The 18,095-nt window shown below is 40.0% G+C and overlaps 1 protein-coding gene across 5 annotated transcripts in view; it reads left to right on the top strand.

Annotated features, from left to right (window-relative positions):
- Window positions 1-15,616, top strand: part of TSC22D1 (TSC22 domain family member 1) — a 122,344-nt gene extending 106,728 nt beyond the window's left edge. For 3 of the 5 annotated variants that reach the window (XM_043478094.1, XM_043478088.1, XM_043478100.1), the window contains 2 exons: window positions 13,020-13,071; window positions 14,232-15,616. In XM_043478094.1, the coding sequence (XP_043334029.1) occupies window positions 13,020-13,071; window positions 14,232-14,489 (310 nt within the window). In that variant the 3' untranslated portion in view covers window positions 14,490-15,616. Of the gene's footprint in view, window positions 1-11,896; window positions 11,946-12,238; window positions 12,615-13,019; window positions 13,072-14,231 lie in introns of those variants that run through there. The other 2 variants (XM_043478101.1, XM_043478099.1) reach the window with 2 other exon arrangements.
- Window positions 15,617-18,095: the final 2,479 nt, after the last annotated feature.

Raw genomic sequence — 18,095 nt, 5'->3', positions numbered from 1 at the left:
TAAAATATTTTTAAATCAAAATACATGCATAGGTAACTAGAGAAGTAAATTCACAGAAACAGTAGCGTGACGATTACTGGGGCCGGGGTGGGGGGTGGGTGTGGTGAATTATATAATATGCATGGTTTCAGACTTGCTAGAAGAAAAAGTTGTAGAGATCTGTTTTACAACAAGGTATATACTCTTAACACTACCAAACTGTACACCTAAGATGGTTAAGTTGATAAAGTTTAGGTTATTTGTGTTTTACCACAATAAAAAATACACAGGCATTTATAAAGATCAAGTAGAATTAATAGAAAAAAAATATTAACTGTTCCTTTTTTTTATCCTCTCACCTGCTATGCAGACGCAGCCACTCTTTTTCTTTCATTTTTTTAAAGTGTGATTTACATAAGTAAAGTTTCTTTAGTACACAGTTCTACAAGTTTTGACAAACACACACAGTGGTTATACCATCACCACAATCAAGAAATGAAACAGTTCCATCTTCTACAGAAACCTCTCCTCTCTCACCCCAAGGCTCTGGCAACTTCTGATCTGGTTGGTTGGTTGTTTGTTGTCCCTATAGGTTTGCCTTTTCTGGTTTCTTTCACTTAACCGTAATATGTTTGAGATTCATTCGTGTTCCTATGTGTATCAGTACTTAATCTCTTGTTATGACTGAGTAGTATTCCATGGTATAGGTGTACCATGATTTGTTTATCCATTCTGCAGTTGAATGACATTTGGGTTGTTTCCACTTTTGAGTGATTATGATAAAGGGCTTCCCTGGTGGCTTGGCGGTAAAGAATCTGCTTGCAATGCAAAGAGCTGCAGGAGATGCAGGTTTGATCTCTGGGTTGGGAAGATCCCGTGGAGGAGGGCATGGCAACCCTCTTCAGTATTCCTGCCTGGAGAATCCCATGGAGAGAAAAGCCTGGCGGACTGTAGCCCGGAAGGCGTCTCTGTCCATATGGTCGCAAGGAGTCGGACATGACTAAAGTGACTTAGCATGCGCTCACTAACTTAGACTGGGATTACTGGGTTTTATGGAGAGTGAGTCTAATTTTATCAGCAACTCCTGAACTGTTTTGCACACTGTACCATTTTGCATTCCTGTCATCAATACATGAGCATTACTGTTCTGCAGCCTCATCAGCAGTTGATTTTTTTAGGTTAAATTTTTAAAAGATTTCCCCACTGTGGTATCTCACTAGGGCTTCCCTGGTGGCTCAGATGATAAAGAATCTGCCTGCAATGCAGGAGACCTGGGTTCGATCCCTGGGTCTGGACGATCCCCTGAAGAAGGGAATTATGTTGCTGTATCTCATTATGGTTTTAGTTTGCATTTTTTCATGTGCTATTTACCAATCTTCTTTATCTTCTTTGATAAAGTGTTGTCCATTTTTTAAAAAATTGGGTTGTTTCCCTATTGATTTTTAAGAATTCTTTTTATATATTATTGGTCCTTTATCAGATGTGTGACTGGCAATATTTAATTACAGTCTATAGTTTGTATTTTCATTCTTGCAACAGTGTCTTTAAGAACCAAAATTCTTCATGTTAAAAAAGTCTAGTTTATTGATTTTTTTTTCTCTTTTATGGATGGTGCTTCTTGCCATATGTAAGAAATCTGCCTAACCCAAAGTCCCAAGGAATTATAGTTTGGGATTTTACATTTAAGTCTATGATCCATTTTAAGTTGATATTTCATATGGTGGGGAGGAATGGGTCCAATTGGGTTTTGTTTTTTTATATGCCATCTAGTTGTTTCAGTACTGTTTTTGAAAATATTATCTTTCTGCATGGAGTCAGTTTTATATCTTTGTCAAATCAGTTTTTGTATATGCATGGGACTATCTCTTAACCTTTCTGTCCTATTCCATTGCTCTGAATATCTGTCCTTTTGCCAATACCATACTATCCTGACAAGAGTAACTTTATAGAAAGTCTTGAGTGGGAGTCCTTCAGCACTTTTCTTAATATTGTTTGGCTCATTCTAGTTCTTTTACTTTTACATATAAATTTTAGAATCACTTTATCATTTTTTTATAAGAAGTCTTGCTGGAATTTTGATTGGGATTATGTTGAATCTATATATTATTGTGGGGAGGGGTAATTGACATGTTAGCCATGTTGAGTCTTTCAGTTGGTGAACACAGTTTATCTCACCATTTATTTGATTCTCTAGGATTTCTTTTGTCAGCATTTCTTAGTTTTCAGCATACAGATTTTATACATATTTTGTTATACATATTTTGTTATTTCACGTGTTTTTTGGAGAAGGCAATGGCAACCCACTCCAGAACTCTTGCTTGGGAAATCCCATGGATGGAGGAGGCTGGTGGGCTACAGTCCATGGGGTCGTGAGGAGTCGGACACAATTGAGCGACTTCACTTTCACTTTTCACTTTCATGCACTGGAGGAGATGGCAACCCACTCCAGTATTCTTGCCTGGAGAACCCCAGGGACCGGGGAGCCTGGTGGGCTGCCGTCTACAGGCTTGCACAGCGTCGGACACGACGGACAGGACTTAGCAGCAGCACGTGTTTTTATGATACTGTAAATGGAATTTTAAAAATATCAGCGTTTAATTGTTTATGCTAATACGAAGGAATACAATTGATTTTTCTGATTGAACTTATATCCCGTGACTTAGTCAACACGCTTATTGTTAGTTCCTGTAGGTTTTTTTTTGTGCATTCTTAGGGATTTTCTATATAGGCAATCTTGTGCTAAGTTGCCTCAGTCGTGTCCAACTCTTTGCTACCCTATGGACTGTGTAGCCCACCAGGCTCCTCTGTCCATGAGATTCTCTAGGCAAGAATACTAGAGTGGGTTGCCATGCCCTCTTCCAGGGGATCTTCCTGACCCAGAGTTCAAACTCGAGTCTCTTATGTCTCCTGCATTGGCAGGCAGGTTCTTCACCACTAGCGCCATCTAAAAAGCCCCATAGACAATCATATTATCTGTTAATAGGATAGTTTTATTTTTTTCTTTTTAATCTGGATATCCATTCTTTTGTTCTTCCTTCCTTCCTTCTTTTTTTTTTTTTTTGCCTTATTTCCTGCCTATTACTATTACCTTCAGTGTGATATTGAAATTGCCGAGATTGGACATTCTTGCCTTTTTTTTCCGATCTTAGGAGGAAACCATTCATTCTTATATTGTTAAGTGTGATGTGAACTGCATGGTTTTTATTAGGTTGAAGAACTTCAATTCCTATTTTGCTGAGAGGTTTTTTTTTTTATTATGAATGGATGTTGAATTTTGTCAGATTGCTGTTTCCTGCCTCTATTGTGATGACCCTGTAATTTTTCTTTAGTCTGTTGACTAAATCATACAGTGAATCATATTGATTTTCAGATGTTTACCTTACCTTCTCAGAATAAATGCCATTTGGTCCTGATTATATAACTGGTTTCAAGTTGCCAAAACTTTTTTAAAGAATTTTAGTATCTCGTTCAGTAGGGCTATTGGTCTGCAGTTATCTTCTTTTTTTTTTATAATGTCATTGCCTGATTTTAGTATCAGGGTCATGCTGGCCTTGTAGAATAAGTTGGGAAGTATTTTCTCCTCTTTAGTTTTCTGGAAGAGGGTTCATATAGAATCAATATTATTTCTTCCTTAAATGGTTACCAGTGAAACCATCTGGGCCTGAGGGTTTTGGCATAGGAAGATTTTAAATTACAAATTAATTTTTTTAAAAAACCATTTAGGTTACCTGTTTCTCCTGGAGTGAGTTTTGGTAGCTTTTGTTTTTCTAGGCATTTGTTCATTATATCTAAATTGTTATATTTGTTAAAGTAAATGTAATATGCTATGTTTTATTTTATTTTTTTCTCATTTCAAAATATTTCCCAGTTTCCCTTTTATTTGACCTCTATAGGTTATTTAGGTACGTGTTATTTCCAAATATTTGGAGATTTTCAAAATAATTTTCTGTCATTCATTTCTAATTCAATTCCAATGTGTATATAGAACATGCTTTGTATGATTTGAATTCTTTTAAATTTATTGAGATTTGTTTTGTGGCTCAGAATATGGTCTCTCCTGGTAAAAATGCCATGTGTGCTTGAAATGAATGTGTATTCTGCTGCTACTGGATGGAATGTTCTACAAAAACCAACTAGGTCAAGTGCTTGACAGAGTTATTCAAGTGTTACTGAGGATTGTTGAAAACTACAGTTTTGGATTTTTTAAATTTCTCCTTACAGTTCTATCAGTTTTTGCTTAATATAGTTTGAAGCTCTGTTATCAGTGTACAAACTTAGGATTTTTATGACCTCTTGATAAATTGATCCTTTTATTCATTAGGAAATGATTTAGATTTGCAGTCTACTTGGTCTGAAAAATATAGCCTCTTTAGCATTCAGCATTTGATTATTTTAACATAGAGGATCTTCTTTCATCCTCTTATGTTGCTCATTTATACCTTTATATTTAAAGGATTATTTCTTAAATGCAGCAGTAGTTGTGTCTTGCTTTTTCATTTAATCTAACAACCTCTACCTTTAATTAATGTGTTTAGCATACATTTAATGTGATTATTGCTACAGTTGGTTTACGTGTACTGTCTTACTGTTTGCTTTTTGTTGTTTATCCCTCTTTTCTTTCTTTGTACTTCTTTTAGATTGTATTTTCTCTAATGATTCCATTTTATCTTCTTTATTGGCTTATTATTAATAGCTATAACTCTTTGTTATTTCAGGTATTACTTTAGAGTTTGTAGAATCCATCTTTAACTTATCACATCTACTTTGTTAGTAATCTAAGAACTGTACAGCAGTATCCATTCCTTCTCCCCTCCTGGCCTCTGTTCTACTTTGTCATACATTTTACTTCGTTGTATGATATAGCTCCTCTTCACTCATATACTGTTATTAATTTAAAAGAGATATAATAGTTTTTTTTTTTAAGAGAAATAATAGTTAAGGGAAATATTTTTGTGTTTAACTACATAGTTCCCATTTCAGGCGCTCTTCATTCTTTTGTGCAAAATTTCTTATAGTGATAAATTTCTTATCACTGCCAGTGATTGAATCCTTCCAGCTTTCTTAAAAAGAATTTCATCCTCATTGTTTTTCTTTTTTAAAATATTTATTTATTTGGCTGTGCCAGGTCTCAGTTGCAGCATGCAGGACCTTTCATCGCAGCGTGTAAGATCTGGTCCCCTGACTAGGGATTGAACCCAGGCCCTGCACGGGGGGCACAGAGTCTCAGGCACTGGACCACCAGGGAAGTCCCTCATCTTTATTTTTGACAGATATTTTCACTGGGGCAGACTTGTAAGGTGATAGACTCTTCAGAATTTCCTCTCAGGGCTTGAAAGACACTGCCACACTCTTCTGTCAGCCTGAAGCCTGCTCCAGTCTCATCCTTGTTGCTCTGTGTGTGATCTAGTTCTTTCTCCGGGCGGCTTTTAGGGTGGTCTCTTTACTGCTGGTTTTAAGCTATTTGATGATGATATACCTTGCTGCAGTTTTCTTCTTAATTCTCTTGCTTGAGGTTTAACTTCTTGGATCTGTTTGTTGTTTTTTTTTTCAATAAAATCTGGAGAAAATTGCCATAATTGCCTCAAATATTTTTTCCCTCCCTTCCCCTCTTCTCTTCTTCAGGGACTTCACTAGAGATTTATTTGGTTGTTTGAAATTGCTCCACGGTTCAGTGATACAGAGCAATAATAATTTTTTTTTCTCTGTTTTGTTTTGGTTAGTTTCTATTGCTAATATATCACTAATATTTCTGCCCTGTTTAATCTGCTGTTAATCCCATCAGCCTATCTTTTTCCCCAAATCATATGTTTCATCCTCATAAACTGGGTTTTCTGCACTTAATATGCTAATGTTTACCTCTACTTTCTTGAACATAATATGCTAATGTTTACCTGTACTTTCTTGAACATATAAAGCAAGATTATAATAATTTCAGTGTCCTGGTCTACAAATTATATCATCTTTGTCATATCTGGGTCATTTTGATTGATCGATTTTCCTCCCCATCATGAGTCATATCTCCCTGCTTGTTTGTATGCCTGGTATTTTTCATTGGATGCCAGACATTGTGAATTATTGGTTGCTAGCCGTATTTTATTTAATATCCCTGAGCCTTGTTTTGAGAAAAAATTAATTTACTTGGAAACAGTTTGATCTTTTCAGAGCTTCCTTTTATATTTATATATTTTTATTGAAGTATAGTTGAATTATAGTGCTGTGTTAATTATTGCTGTCAGCAAAGTTACTCAGTTATACACATACACATTCTTTTTCATATTCTTCTCCGTTATGGTTTATCACAGAATATGAATATAGTTCCCTGTGCCGTCAGTCGGACCTTGTTGTTTACCCTTTCTATATATGATAGTTTGCATCTGCTAACCCCAAATTCCTACCCTTACCCTCTCCCAACCCCCTTTCCCCTTGGCAACCACCACATAAATAGAAGTCGTTTATCTCGTATTTTAGATTGCACATATAAGTGATATCACATGGTATATGTCCTTCTCTTTCTGACTTACTTCTCTTAGAATGGTAAACTCTAGTTGCATCCATGTTGCTGCAAATGGCATTATCCCATTCTTTTTTTATAGCGGAGTAGTATTCCATTGTATACATGTACCACATTGTCTTTATCCATTCATCTTTTGATGGACACGTAGTTTTATTTGGATATATGTCAAGGCTTCCTTTTAAACTGTTTTACATAAGACCAAACACCTGTCAGTCTGGAACTAACTGTTCATCATCACTTTGGCACTTTCCTTCTAAATACCTGGCATCCTGTGTTTACAAGTTTGTGTTTTTTTTTTTTTTCTTTTTTACCCAGGCTGGTGGTAACACCAACCCTGTGTGAGTTCCAAAAATTGTTCTGCTGCTTCTTTTGGGTGGCCTCACTGAGCCTCAGGCAGTTTCCTCACGTGTGCTAAGTACTCGACTGAAACCTGGGAGCAGAGGAGCCCCTTGAGGACCCCATTCTCCCTCTTAAAAATATTTTTTAATCAAAGCAATACCTGTACATACCTAAAAATAGAGTGAATAGAAAAAAAGTTATCAATTTCCTTTTTCAGTCCATGAATTTATGCCTTAGCAGGCAGCCACTTCTAATTTCTCATATTTACCCACACATGTCCATGTAATAATATATTTATACTGATATTTCTTGCTCTGGCAATTGTAGGTATTATATAATCAAGCCATAGTAGAGGAGGATTTAGCACTTTTATACCATTCTTAACAGACATTATTCTTTTCCTACCATGCATTTCTTCTTCCCACAACCTTGCCAGTAACCTTAACTTTTTAAAGTTAAACCAGTAAAACAATTTTAAGAATTATTATAGTCAAGTTTTATCTATGAACATTCTTTTCTTTTCATTTACTTTTGATTTCTGCAAAACTGTAAAACTGCTTTTGAACTTACCTAGTTGTTTCATTAGATCCGGTTCATACCTGGCTTTAGCCCCCGCTCTGCACAAATGCTTAGATCTATTAGATCATGTCTCTGTTTACTTGCACCGAAGCGCTGCCTCCCAAAGGCTCTCACTTCCCCCCACGATTACATACCCGTTGCTGCTAAGGTTTGCTTATTAGCACCTGCCATCCCCAGATTTCCTTCCCCATCATCTTCTTTTGGGTTTTTTTCAGTGCATCATGCAGCATCTTAGTGCCTGCACCATGGACTGAACCCATGCCCCCCGCAGTAGAAGCATGAAATCCTAGCCCCTGGACAGCCGGGAACGGCCCCTGTTATCCTGTTGATTCCCTTCCTTCTCTCCACCATTTGAGTTCCTGGTTCATGCTTCTCATGCCATCTTTTCTTTCTGGGAGAATGTATTTCTTATGTTTTTTTAATTTTTATTTTATTGTGGTAAGAAGGCTTAGCCTGAGACCCGCACTCTCAAAGTTTTACATTTTCAACATCGTAGTATTGATTTCCAGTGCAAGGTTGTACTGCGGATCTCTAGAACTTATTCCTCTTGCTTTAAACCCCTTTCCCTGATTTGCTTCTCCATTTTGGTGTCTAAAATGTCTGAAAATGTTCTCCTGATACATTTACATTTAAATGATTTGACGAAGTAAAAAACCTTTCTCTCTTAGAATTTTATAAGCAGTTTCCCCATTGTTTCCCAGTGGCCACAACAACCATTCTGATACTGTTATCTGTGTTTGTACCTTGCTTTTTTCTGCTCAGGAGCTTTTAGGATTTTCTCTCTCCCACGTGATCATTAGTTTTGTCATGACGTGCTTTGGTGTAGGGCTCTTTTCATTGATGGTGGTAGCCATTTGGTCATCTCATATGATCAGGAGACTTGCATCCTTCAGTTCTGGATGTATTCTTAAATTATTTCTTTGGTAATTGCCATCCCTCTGTTTTCTGTCTTTGGAATTCATTCTGTTTTGCTCTTGGACTGCCTCCTCGATGGATCCGTTTAGTGTCTTGTATCCCATGTTTCTTTCTCTGTTTCTTTTGTTCTGTTATTTTGGGGAAGATTTTCTCTACTTTATCTTCCATCTTTTCAGTGGAAATCAAGGAAATTTAAAGTATGGTTAAATTTTTCTTGATTTTTTTTTTTTTTTACATTCTTTCTTGTTCCAACAGTGTGCAGGACCCAAACACTAAAACATTATTCGTGGTTTATCTGCAATTCAGCTTTAATTTGGAGTCCTGTAGTTTCATTTGCTAAAGCTGGTAAGACGACCCCCAAGCATCTAGTGAGAGTGGACTAGAGAGGGAAGGCAGCGAGCAGCCCCTGGACAACAGTGGCTCGGTCAAGCGTGGGGTTCCGTGCTTTGGCCTCTTCTGCGGCAGTCAGTTTAGATTTGCAAGGAGTTTGGACAGAGGGACAAACAGGTTATCCTGTTTGAGTGGTGGGTCACCAACTGTGCCTGTGTTGTTGCTGTTGTTCAGTTGCTCAGACTCTGTGACCCCATGGACTTCAGCGCCAGGCTTCCCTGTCCTTCATCATCTCCCAGAGCTCACTCAAACTCATGTCCGTTGAGTCAGTGATGCCATCCAGCCATCTCATCCTCTGCCTCCCCCTTCTCCTCTTGCCCTGTCTTTCCCAGCATCAAGGTCTTTACCTACATTGTACCTATCAAGTTTGGGAGAAGAGCACATGTCACTGAATTAGCATACGTGCTACTAATATGCAGAAGTGATTGAATTGGAATCCAGGTAAAAAGACACTTAGGCAAAACAGAACAGAACAACAAAATCAACAACAAATAACCACCCAGCCTTAAAGGTTCGGGCTTTTTCCTATGATCCAGATTCCCCACTGGAGTGGGGACCTCTTGACCTCTGCCTAGTGTCTGAAGGGGACTAGTATCATCCATGCCTTCAGGGGTCTCTCCTGGAGGTATGCGAGTGCTTATCCTGCCCTTGGTTAAACTCTGGGCACTAAACTCACAGATGTTCTATTTTGCAAATGGAAGAACCTTTAATAGCTGGAAAGTAATTTTAGTCCCTTGGGCCTCAGACATTCCTGACCCATGGACTCTCCTCTGTAGAGATCTCTAATCTCGTTGCCTTCTTTTTGAAATTATGTCTTTTCAGTTTTCAATTTAAAATCTATCTTATCCAAGCTACCACATAACATTGAGCAGAGTTCCAAGCTCTATACAGTAGTTCCTTGTAGGTTATACATTTTAAATATATCTGTGTGTACATGTCCATCCCAAACTCCCTAACTATCCCTTCCCCCCATTCTTTCCCCCAGGGAGAGTGGATACTTGTCTATGAATGGCTGAGTCCCTTTGCTATTCACCTGAAACTGTCACACCATCATTAATCAGTTGTGTGTGTGTGTACAAAATAAGAAGTTAAAAAAAGAAATGAAAATCAAACTTAACAAATCTAACACAGGCTATAACATTCATAGAGGTTCAAATTTTTTCTCTAGTTAAAAAGAAAATCTATCTTAAAGGAACCTAGCACATTTATGGAAAAGATAAGAAAAGAAATAGATTTCTATTTATCTTTTTACCCAGCAGATTCTCCAGAAATATATTACAGATGTTCAAGGGTATATGTGCAAGGATGTTTCTTGCAAGTGTATCTAAAATAACAAAGTGTTGGTGATGACCATAAAGTCCCACTGTAGAGATATGGGGTAAACAGACTGCAATTCTGATATTGGCTTCTATAGCTTAATACTTGAATGATCAGTTGGAATGAATGAAATGAAAACATGACCAACTTGTAACTTTCTATTTTCAAGAACATCATGAATAAATAAAATTCAGTTAATTTATTAATCTTCTTAAACCAGTGGGAATTTAAAATTCTTTTCTATATATGATCTTAGAGTTTTGGTTTTTTTGTTTTTTTTTTTTTTGAGTTTTGGTTTTTTTAAGCTCTTTTTACAACTTAAGTGATGCTCTATTTTTTCCTGTGCAGTTGACATTCCATTTGAATTTGTAAATGACTTAATCACATAGTGATAACTGTAATTCAAAATATATAGAAACTATAATGTAGTAAATAATAATTGTGCCTAGATTCATAGACATACAGACCACATATCTGTTTCCCAAATTGTGATTTTTGAGCTTCCACTTACTGTTTTCCTTTTGAAAATAAGTTTGTATCATAATATATAATTTTTGTAAATTATTGGCATATCACTTGAATATCATTTGTTATTCAAAAGCAAAGCCTTAAAGCTTAGAGAACAATATAAACCTTACAATAACAAAGAATGATACTGCCTTGGTTTTTTAACCCCAAAGAGAATTAATTGCCCTTTCATCAGCTTCCACATTCACCAGATTTGGTACCTAGCCATTTTGGACAGTTTCTAAAACCAAACACACTCTGCCAACATTGGGTCAACTTCAAAGACTATCTAAGAGGCTCCACTAGCAACTTAAAATTTCTTAAAGGATTCTGCTTAAGAGAGAAGGCTTGAGAGAGGAAAGACTATATGTGGGTTTGTGTGTGTGTGTATGTAAATAGAATACGTACCTATATATGTTCTGTGGTCAAGTTTTATGTTGTAATTATTTGTGATGGTACAATTTGCTTATTTGAAAGTCTTTTATTAGTATTTAGTTTTTTGTTTCTGTCTTTATAGGATTACGCCATTAGAGGGCAGTATTGTAGAGGCTTAAATGCACCTTCTTAAACATACTGAATTGCAAGCTGTTTATAACCTATAATAATCAAGTGACCTTAAGGCCTTAGACTTATAGGATGTTAAACTTTAAACTCAGTTGGTACATTCTTGCAATATTTTAAATTAATAGAAGAAAATTATGTAACGGGTTAAGCTATTTCACACTCAGATATTTTAATTTTGGTTTAGAGAAGGGAATTATTTGGTCAGTGTGGCTATAAGGTTGACATACAGACTTTACAGTATCTCAATTCCGCTGATGTAGGAAGGCTCAAAGGACTGACTCTTATAGAAATTGCACTTAACATCTAAATACTTGCTTTAGGGACTTAAAGTGAAAATAGATCTATGTAGGAAGGATTCAACCTGTGGATTTTTTTCCCCCTAGCTATACATGGAAGGAAATGCAATTTTAAGGTTTATGGCAATGGGAACTTTTGAGATCTCATTTCATCTGGTAGATTCCTTTTGGCTTCAATTTATATGTGCGTAGCAAATGACTATGTACTGTTTTTTGTTTCTACACATAATTGATAAATTCATAGAAAGGTAGAATCTCTCAAAGGAAATATGATTTTTTTCCTCTAAAATTCACTAGCTTAGAAAAAAGTATTATTACAGTATAGTTATCTTTATAAATAAAACCACCCTTAAAGTCCTCCAATTACTGCTGCCTGTTAGAACGAGATAATTGAAATCGAGATACTCCAGCTCCTGCGAGTCTTTAAGTGCTGGGACTGGGCATGCCCAGTAGCTCAGAGGGTTCTGGTTGCAAATAAGCAGCTTTCGCCGTTCAGCAGCCACGGGGACAGGCAGCTCCAGGGACGGGGTCTGACTCCCTTAAACGTAAGCACGTGCGGAGCCCTAATCGCATTTTCAGGACCCCTCGGCGTTTTCCGCCCGAGCACTGCTCGGTCTTTGCTTTATCTTGGAGGCCCCTTGCGGCCCGCTTCCCAGCCCCTGAGGCCGAGGCCTGGGCCAGCCCACCCGAGGAGCCGGTCGGGAGGCTGGGGGCGGGGTGGGAGTGGGGAGGGGGCGGGGCAGCGGGAGGAGGGCGGGGAAGAGGGGAGGGGGCGGGTCCAGCGGCGCGCTGGCCAATCGGCGCGGCTCTTCCCTGCATATATTTTGCACGGAGACGGGGCGCCCTAGGCTAGAGCCTAGTGGAGCCCGGCTGCTGACCAGGGAGCCATCTCCGCACAGCAGTGGAAGCTGCGTCTTCCCGGAACCTCCAAGCCCCAGAAGCCGGGCTTCTTTCAATTAGTGCTGCCGTTTTCGGTTTCTCCCTGAGCTGCGTAAAGCTGGAAGATTTTTATCTAGTCCCAATAAGGCGGCTAGTATTCCCTCTTTTTTTTTTTTTTTTTCCTGCGAGGGTGTTTTTGGCTGCAATTGCATGAAATCCCAATGGTGTAGACCAGTGGCGATGGATCTAGGAGTTTACCAACTGAGACATTTTTCAATTTCTTTCTTGTCATCCTTGCTCGGGACCGAAAACGCCTCTGTGAGACTTGACAATAGGTAAATGTCGGCTGGGATACTTTTAAAAATTTACTCGTGAGATCCTTGTAATAATGCAGGTGAAAGATAGCCCGGCGAATTCCTTTGTCCATTGCTGAGAGGCTACGGTGACATGGATGTTGCTTTTTGAAATGTTCCGAATAGCCTTGTTTTTGCAGGTCTGGCCAGAGCACAGGGATTTACCACATTATGTAATTTAGCCTTTGTGGCTCACTTAAATAGGGAAATGTCTGGATATTCGTTAGGAAGAGAGTGGCTGGTGTTTTCTGGAGGGTAATATATTACATAGCATTAAAGAATTTTCAGAAAATGATGTTAGTAACACCACAGAATTGGGGAATTCTTTTTTTCTTGGATAGAAAAAAGATCCCATTTATTGATTTTTTTTTCCCTTTTCTTTTTCAGCTCATCTGGTGCAAGCGTGGTAGCTATTGACAACAAAATCGAGCAAGCTATGGTATGTACTGTTTTAAAAATCGTTTGTACTAAATGTGGGCACAGTACAAAATGCAGGGTATCTTGGGATGAAAGGAGCGCATCCGTAGAAGACGATGACTGCTCTCCATACATTTAGAAATACCGGCACTGTCTCCATTCTGCCAGCATGAAGCCACATACCAGGGCTGCTAAGGAGAGAGAAAGGGACCCTGCGGGTATTCGATGTTCTTTCCAGGACCGATTTCAAACAACCGTCAAGATTTTGGCGGAGGTGCCTGCCCCTTTTTTGCTGGGGAATTGCTGGGAAAGCGCTGGCCCAGCGTGTCCTTCGGTCTCGGGCACATCGCTAGTGATGTGGCTTTCCTAGGGATCGTAAGGTTTACCGCGGTGCCGGTAGCGGGGAGGGCCCCAGAAGTGGGGGTCTCGGAAAGGAGCCTCCTACACGGGGCCAAACGGATCCCCAGTTGTGGAGGCTCCTGCACAATGAAGAGCCGGAGAAAAGTTTCGCCGTCTCAGCCTGCTCCTGGATTTCTGCTATTTTTTATTTCCGCCTTGGCCGTTCTTTGTTATTGGAGCAGCGCCTGTGGCTCTTCTCACGGGATTCTCTGCCCACTGTTGCTAGGCAAACTCCGAACCTTTAATTCGGAGCTATAAATAACTCGAGCGCCCATTGGCTGCGACGGCTGCCCAGGTTTCTGTGATGTCAGCTTAATCACGAAAAGGGGGGGTGGGGGGAAGGAAAATGCGGCAACACGCTCTGTAGGAACTGGCTGCAGCCGGTGCTGAGGGAGGCGGTCCGGCGGGCGGAGGGAGGGGCTTGGGGGCGGGGTCGTGGCTCCCGTTGCTCCGGGGCTGGACATCTCTGATCCCGGCTTCTTTCTGCACCGAGCTGGAGCCCGGCTGCATTTTGCCATCTCGAATAGGAAACCTGAGCGTAGGCATTTCTGGCCAACGGCTGCAAGGAAAGCAAAACCTTGATCACTTATACGTTAAACTGAAGTACAGTTAAGGTGGTATTCCGTCGTTTTCCCCTGGAGCCTGTTAAATGAACCTCTAAAGGCAGGATATGTCGTCTTTAGGGAGAGACATGCAAAATGTTTTAACAATTCAGAGTCCGGGAAACAGTCAATAGAACGTTAAACCTTTACCCCCCACCCTCCTTCCTTCTCTCCCTTTCAGGATCTGGTGAAAAGCCATTTGATGTATGCAGTTAGAGAGGAAGTGGAGGTCCTCAAGGAACAGATCAAGGAACTCATAGAGAAAAATTCCCAGCTGGAGCAGGAGAACAATCTGCTGAAGACACTGGCCAGTCCCGAGCAGCTTGCCCAGTTCCAGGCCCAGCTGCAGACTGGCTCGCCCCCTGCCACCACACAGCCACAGGGGACCACACAGCCCCCGGCCCAGCCAGCGTCCCAGGGCTCAGGACCAACCGCGTAGCCATCCCGGCCCCCGAAGAACTGGCTGCTGTGGTCTGAACTGAAGAGACCTGAGAAGATGTACTAGGGGAGGGGTCCGCCCCCACCGCCACCCATTTCATTGCTCGCTGCAAAAGAGACGTGAGACTGACACATGCCGTTTTCTCTTTTTTCCAGTATTAAAACACTCATATGCTTTCGGCTTGAAGAAATTTCTTAGTTGGGTGAGTTAAAGGTTAATCAGAGAATTAGCATGGATATACTGGGACCTCATGCAGCTTGGCAGAACCGTGAGAAATGGTTTCATTCATTCTGAGGAGCTGTTGTGCCTTTCCACCCCCCGCCCCTGCTCCCCACCCTCCCCACCTCCAAGAGTTCTTCCTGCTTGCATGGTAGTGTACTCCATGGCGTTCCGAAGCAGAGGAGCTTGCCACTGGACTTTCCTCTCCTCCCTCGAGAGGAACTGGAAAGGGAGGTGAAGGTCAAGAGTGAAGCTTAGTCTCACCTAAGATGAGGGGAAAACATAGTTCATTGTACAAACGACGACTGTCACCAGACTCCATTAAAAAAAAAAAATTGTGCCTCTTTCCGAAACAGTGGATGACACAAAACTATTAGCGTGACTAAATGGTGACAGGTAGCTGGGACCTAAGCTCTCTTACCATGAAGGTTGTTTTGCTTATTGTATATTTGTGTATGTAGTGTAACTATTTTGTACAATAGAGGACTATAACTACTATTTAGGTTGTACAGATTGCAATTTAGATGTTTCATTGGCTGTCTGAAGAGGTGTGGATTGTCTTTTCTATAGCGATCTCCATGAAAAACCCATGAAGCAAAACACACCTCCCTAAAGAGATTTTAAGAATTTGGCACAGTTAGTCACTTTGTGTAATCTGCAATCTTTTAGCTGCTGAGTATCTTGAAGTCACTCCCTGTTCACTGAAATCCTTTGATTGAACTGGTTGAATACTTTGAAAAATGCGGAGTTGTAGCTAATGGATTTCCCAGTAGGGGTTTCTGCATATTACCTGTATAGTAGTTATCTGCATATGTTTCTGTGCATGTTCTCTACACAGTTGTAAGGTGTCACTGTATTTAACTGTTGCACTTGTCAACTTTCAATAAAGCATACAAAATGTTGATAAATAAGTGTTTCTATGTTACAGTGTTAACGTAATGGTAGTCATTTTCACAACTATTTCCAGGCAAAGTTCAAACAATTTGGTGAAATTCTGAAGGGGGGGTGAAAGGGTTGGGCAAAGTAGTGATGCTCATGGTTTGATTGGAGAAGTATAAGGAATCTAACATTGCATTCTTTCAGGTAGTAAGGGAAGAGACAAGGAGGCAAGAGCTTGGTTCTTCAGACTGGTTGTATGATCTGGACAAGTGGCTTTCCCCATTCACAGCTGATGGAAGGGTACTGAAAGAAAGCAAGCCTCTGTGGCTTTAAAACTCTAGGAGTCCATGGAAGTCTTAATCTTCTAGTGTTTACCAGCTGAGGGGCATGAACCTTACTCTGTGTATAATCCCAACAAGCAGCTCTAGGATCAGAAGATGGGGCTTAGAGAGAGAATCTGATTTCCGCTTGAAGAACTCTGAGAATGGATGCCTTTCCTACTGTGGATTGAGTTCCCAGCTCCTAGGGACGCCCAAACAAAAGATAGGATAATTCCAGTGGTTTCCTTTATACTGAGTTTGGGGAAGGACCAGATGAACAAGGGAGTCCCCTCCCACTTGTTTCCTTAAGACTAAAATAAGTCAAAGTTCTAAACATGGAATCCTAAAGCAAGTTGGCACCTGAGAAGTGAGCCTGCCGGGTCCCATTCTGTTGTAAGCCATGCCGGTGAGCAGAGATGAACAGGGTGAGTTTTCAGCCCTGTGGTCTGCCCCACCACCTCAGTAACTATCCCTCCACTAGAGAGACGCAGCGTTCCTCAGCTCTGAGATTTTCTCAGGCCTTTGCAGGACAGGACTCAACTTTTCTGAATCCTTCTCTAATGTAGAACTGATGGGAGATTGATGGGTGGATGGAGGGAACCTCAGAGTTCCCTGGAAAGAACTGGACTGGGTGCATGTGTGATGGAGCTCAAAGTGACCCACTGGGCGACCTGGCTCCTACTGAAGCACTGAACTGCCAACTGCCGTGGGAGGTGGCAGTGGCCATGAAGATGGTTTGGGGAAATTTGGAGAGGGCTTAAAACAATCCTTGTCATACTCACGTGAAGGTTATATATTAATAACTTTGTCAAAGGGATACTCATGTAGTAATCCCATTTCCTTTAAAAAGAAAGCTATGCTGATTCTAAACCCTTAACCATTTCATCTTTTATATTTTTAATGAAGCTCTTCAATAGCAAAGGTCATAATTGTGGGAAATTTGAAAAAATTCATGTCAATGTATCATTAAGGCAGAACTTTCTTCATTATTTAATGGAATTGGGGGCCTTTTTTATTAAAGATGGGAGACTCCCATGATGTTTTGGGAGCTGAATATTGTACGTGAAATAAGAATGAATTATTAAAATCCAAAGATGTTTTTTCATGCATGCTCATTTTAGTTATTACTAAACATATTTTAAGTAATTTTAAAGGGCATTTTTATGATCTGCTTACAGACCTGATTAGGCCTTTGTTGGCCTGTGGGTTGTTATATAATTGATTATATCATACTTAGTTTCTCTGGGGCGGGAGAGATTTTTTAAGGGGGACAGAATGTTGTTCAGCCTTGGGTGTGCCCGATATCATCAATTGCAGCAGGAGAAACCACCATTCAGGGAAGGAGACACAAGGAATTTTACGTGATTTTAATGAATGCTTTCTGTTTGAAATTCACAATGCTTATAACTCATTAATTCTGCTCTATTTTTGCATAGTTTAAAAACAAAAATTTATTTTTCGTTATGTGATAAATACATAATGCCAGGATCAATTTTAAATTGATAGAAGAAATGTATAAATGTTCATTATAACTGAAATGGGTAAAGAATTTGCCTGCAATGTGGGAGACCTGGGTTTGATCCCTGGTTTGGGAAGATCCTCTGAAGAAGGGAATGACTACCAAATCCAGTATTCTTGCCTGGAGAATTCTGTGGACAGAGGAGCCTGGCAAGCTGCAGTCTTTGGGGTCGCAAAGAGTCAGACACAACTGAGCGACTAACACACACATAACAGATTAGAAATGAAAACTTAATTTCCACAAACACTGCTCTGCCCTTACTTTTATGTAAAATGAGTAGCTGAAGCTACCAGGGGCCTGGCAGCATTTAGCCATCAACTTCACAACCTTTCCAATAGCAATCATGGCCCAAAGATTAGAAATGGAGGCAGAGAAGATTAAATTTCCTCCCTCTTAGATAAGAGCGCCTGCCACGGAGCAGAGATGAAGAGTTCTGCCTGCCAGGCCTGGTCCTGCAGAAACTAGCTCTTCGACCTTTTCAATGGGAACTTCTACCCACTTTCTCATCAGTAAAATATGGAGCTGGATCAGATTACGAAGATGCTGTCCTGCCGCAAGATGCTACAGTCCTCCGCTTTTTCCAGTGACTTTATTTCATTGGAACTTTTGGGAGGAGAGTGTGCCGTTTTGTTTATTTGTTTAACTTCATGGGCTAAATTAATTTGGTGT

This window comes from Cervus canadensis, chromosome 9, assembly GCF_019320065.1.
Source record: "Cervus canadensis isolate Bull #8, Minnesota chromosome 9, ASM1932006v1, whole genome shotgun sequence".
NCBI lineage: Eukaryota > Metazoa > Chordata > Mammalia > Artiodactyla > Cervidae > Cervus > Cervus canadensis.
The sequence above is the reverse complement of the archived record's forward strand: the minus strand, read 5'-3'. Positions and strand labels throughout refer to the sequence as shown.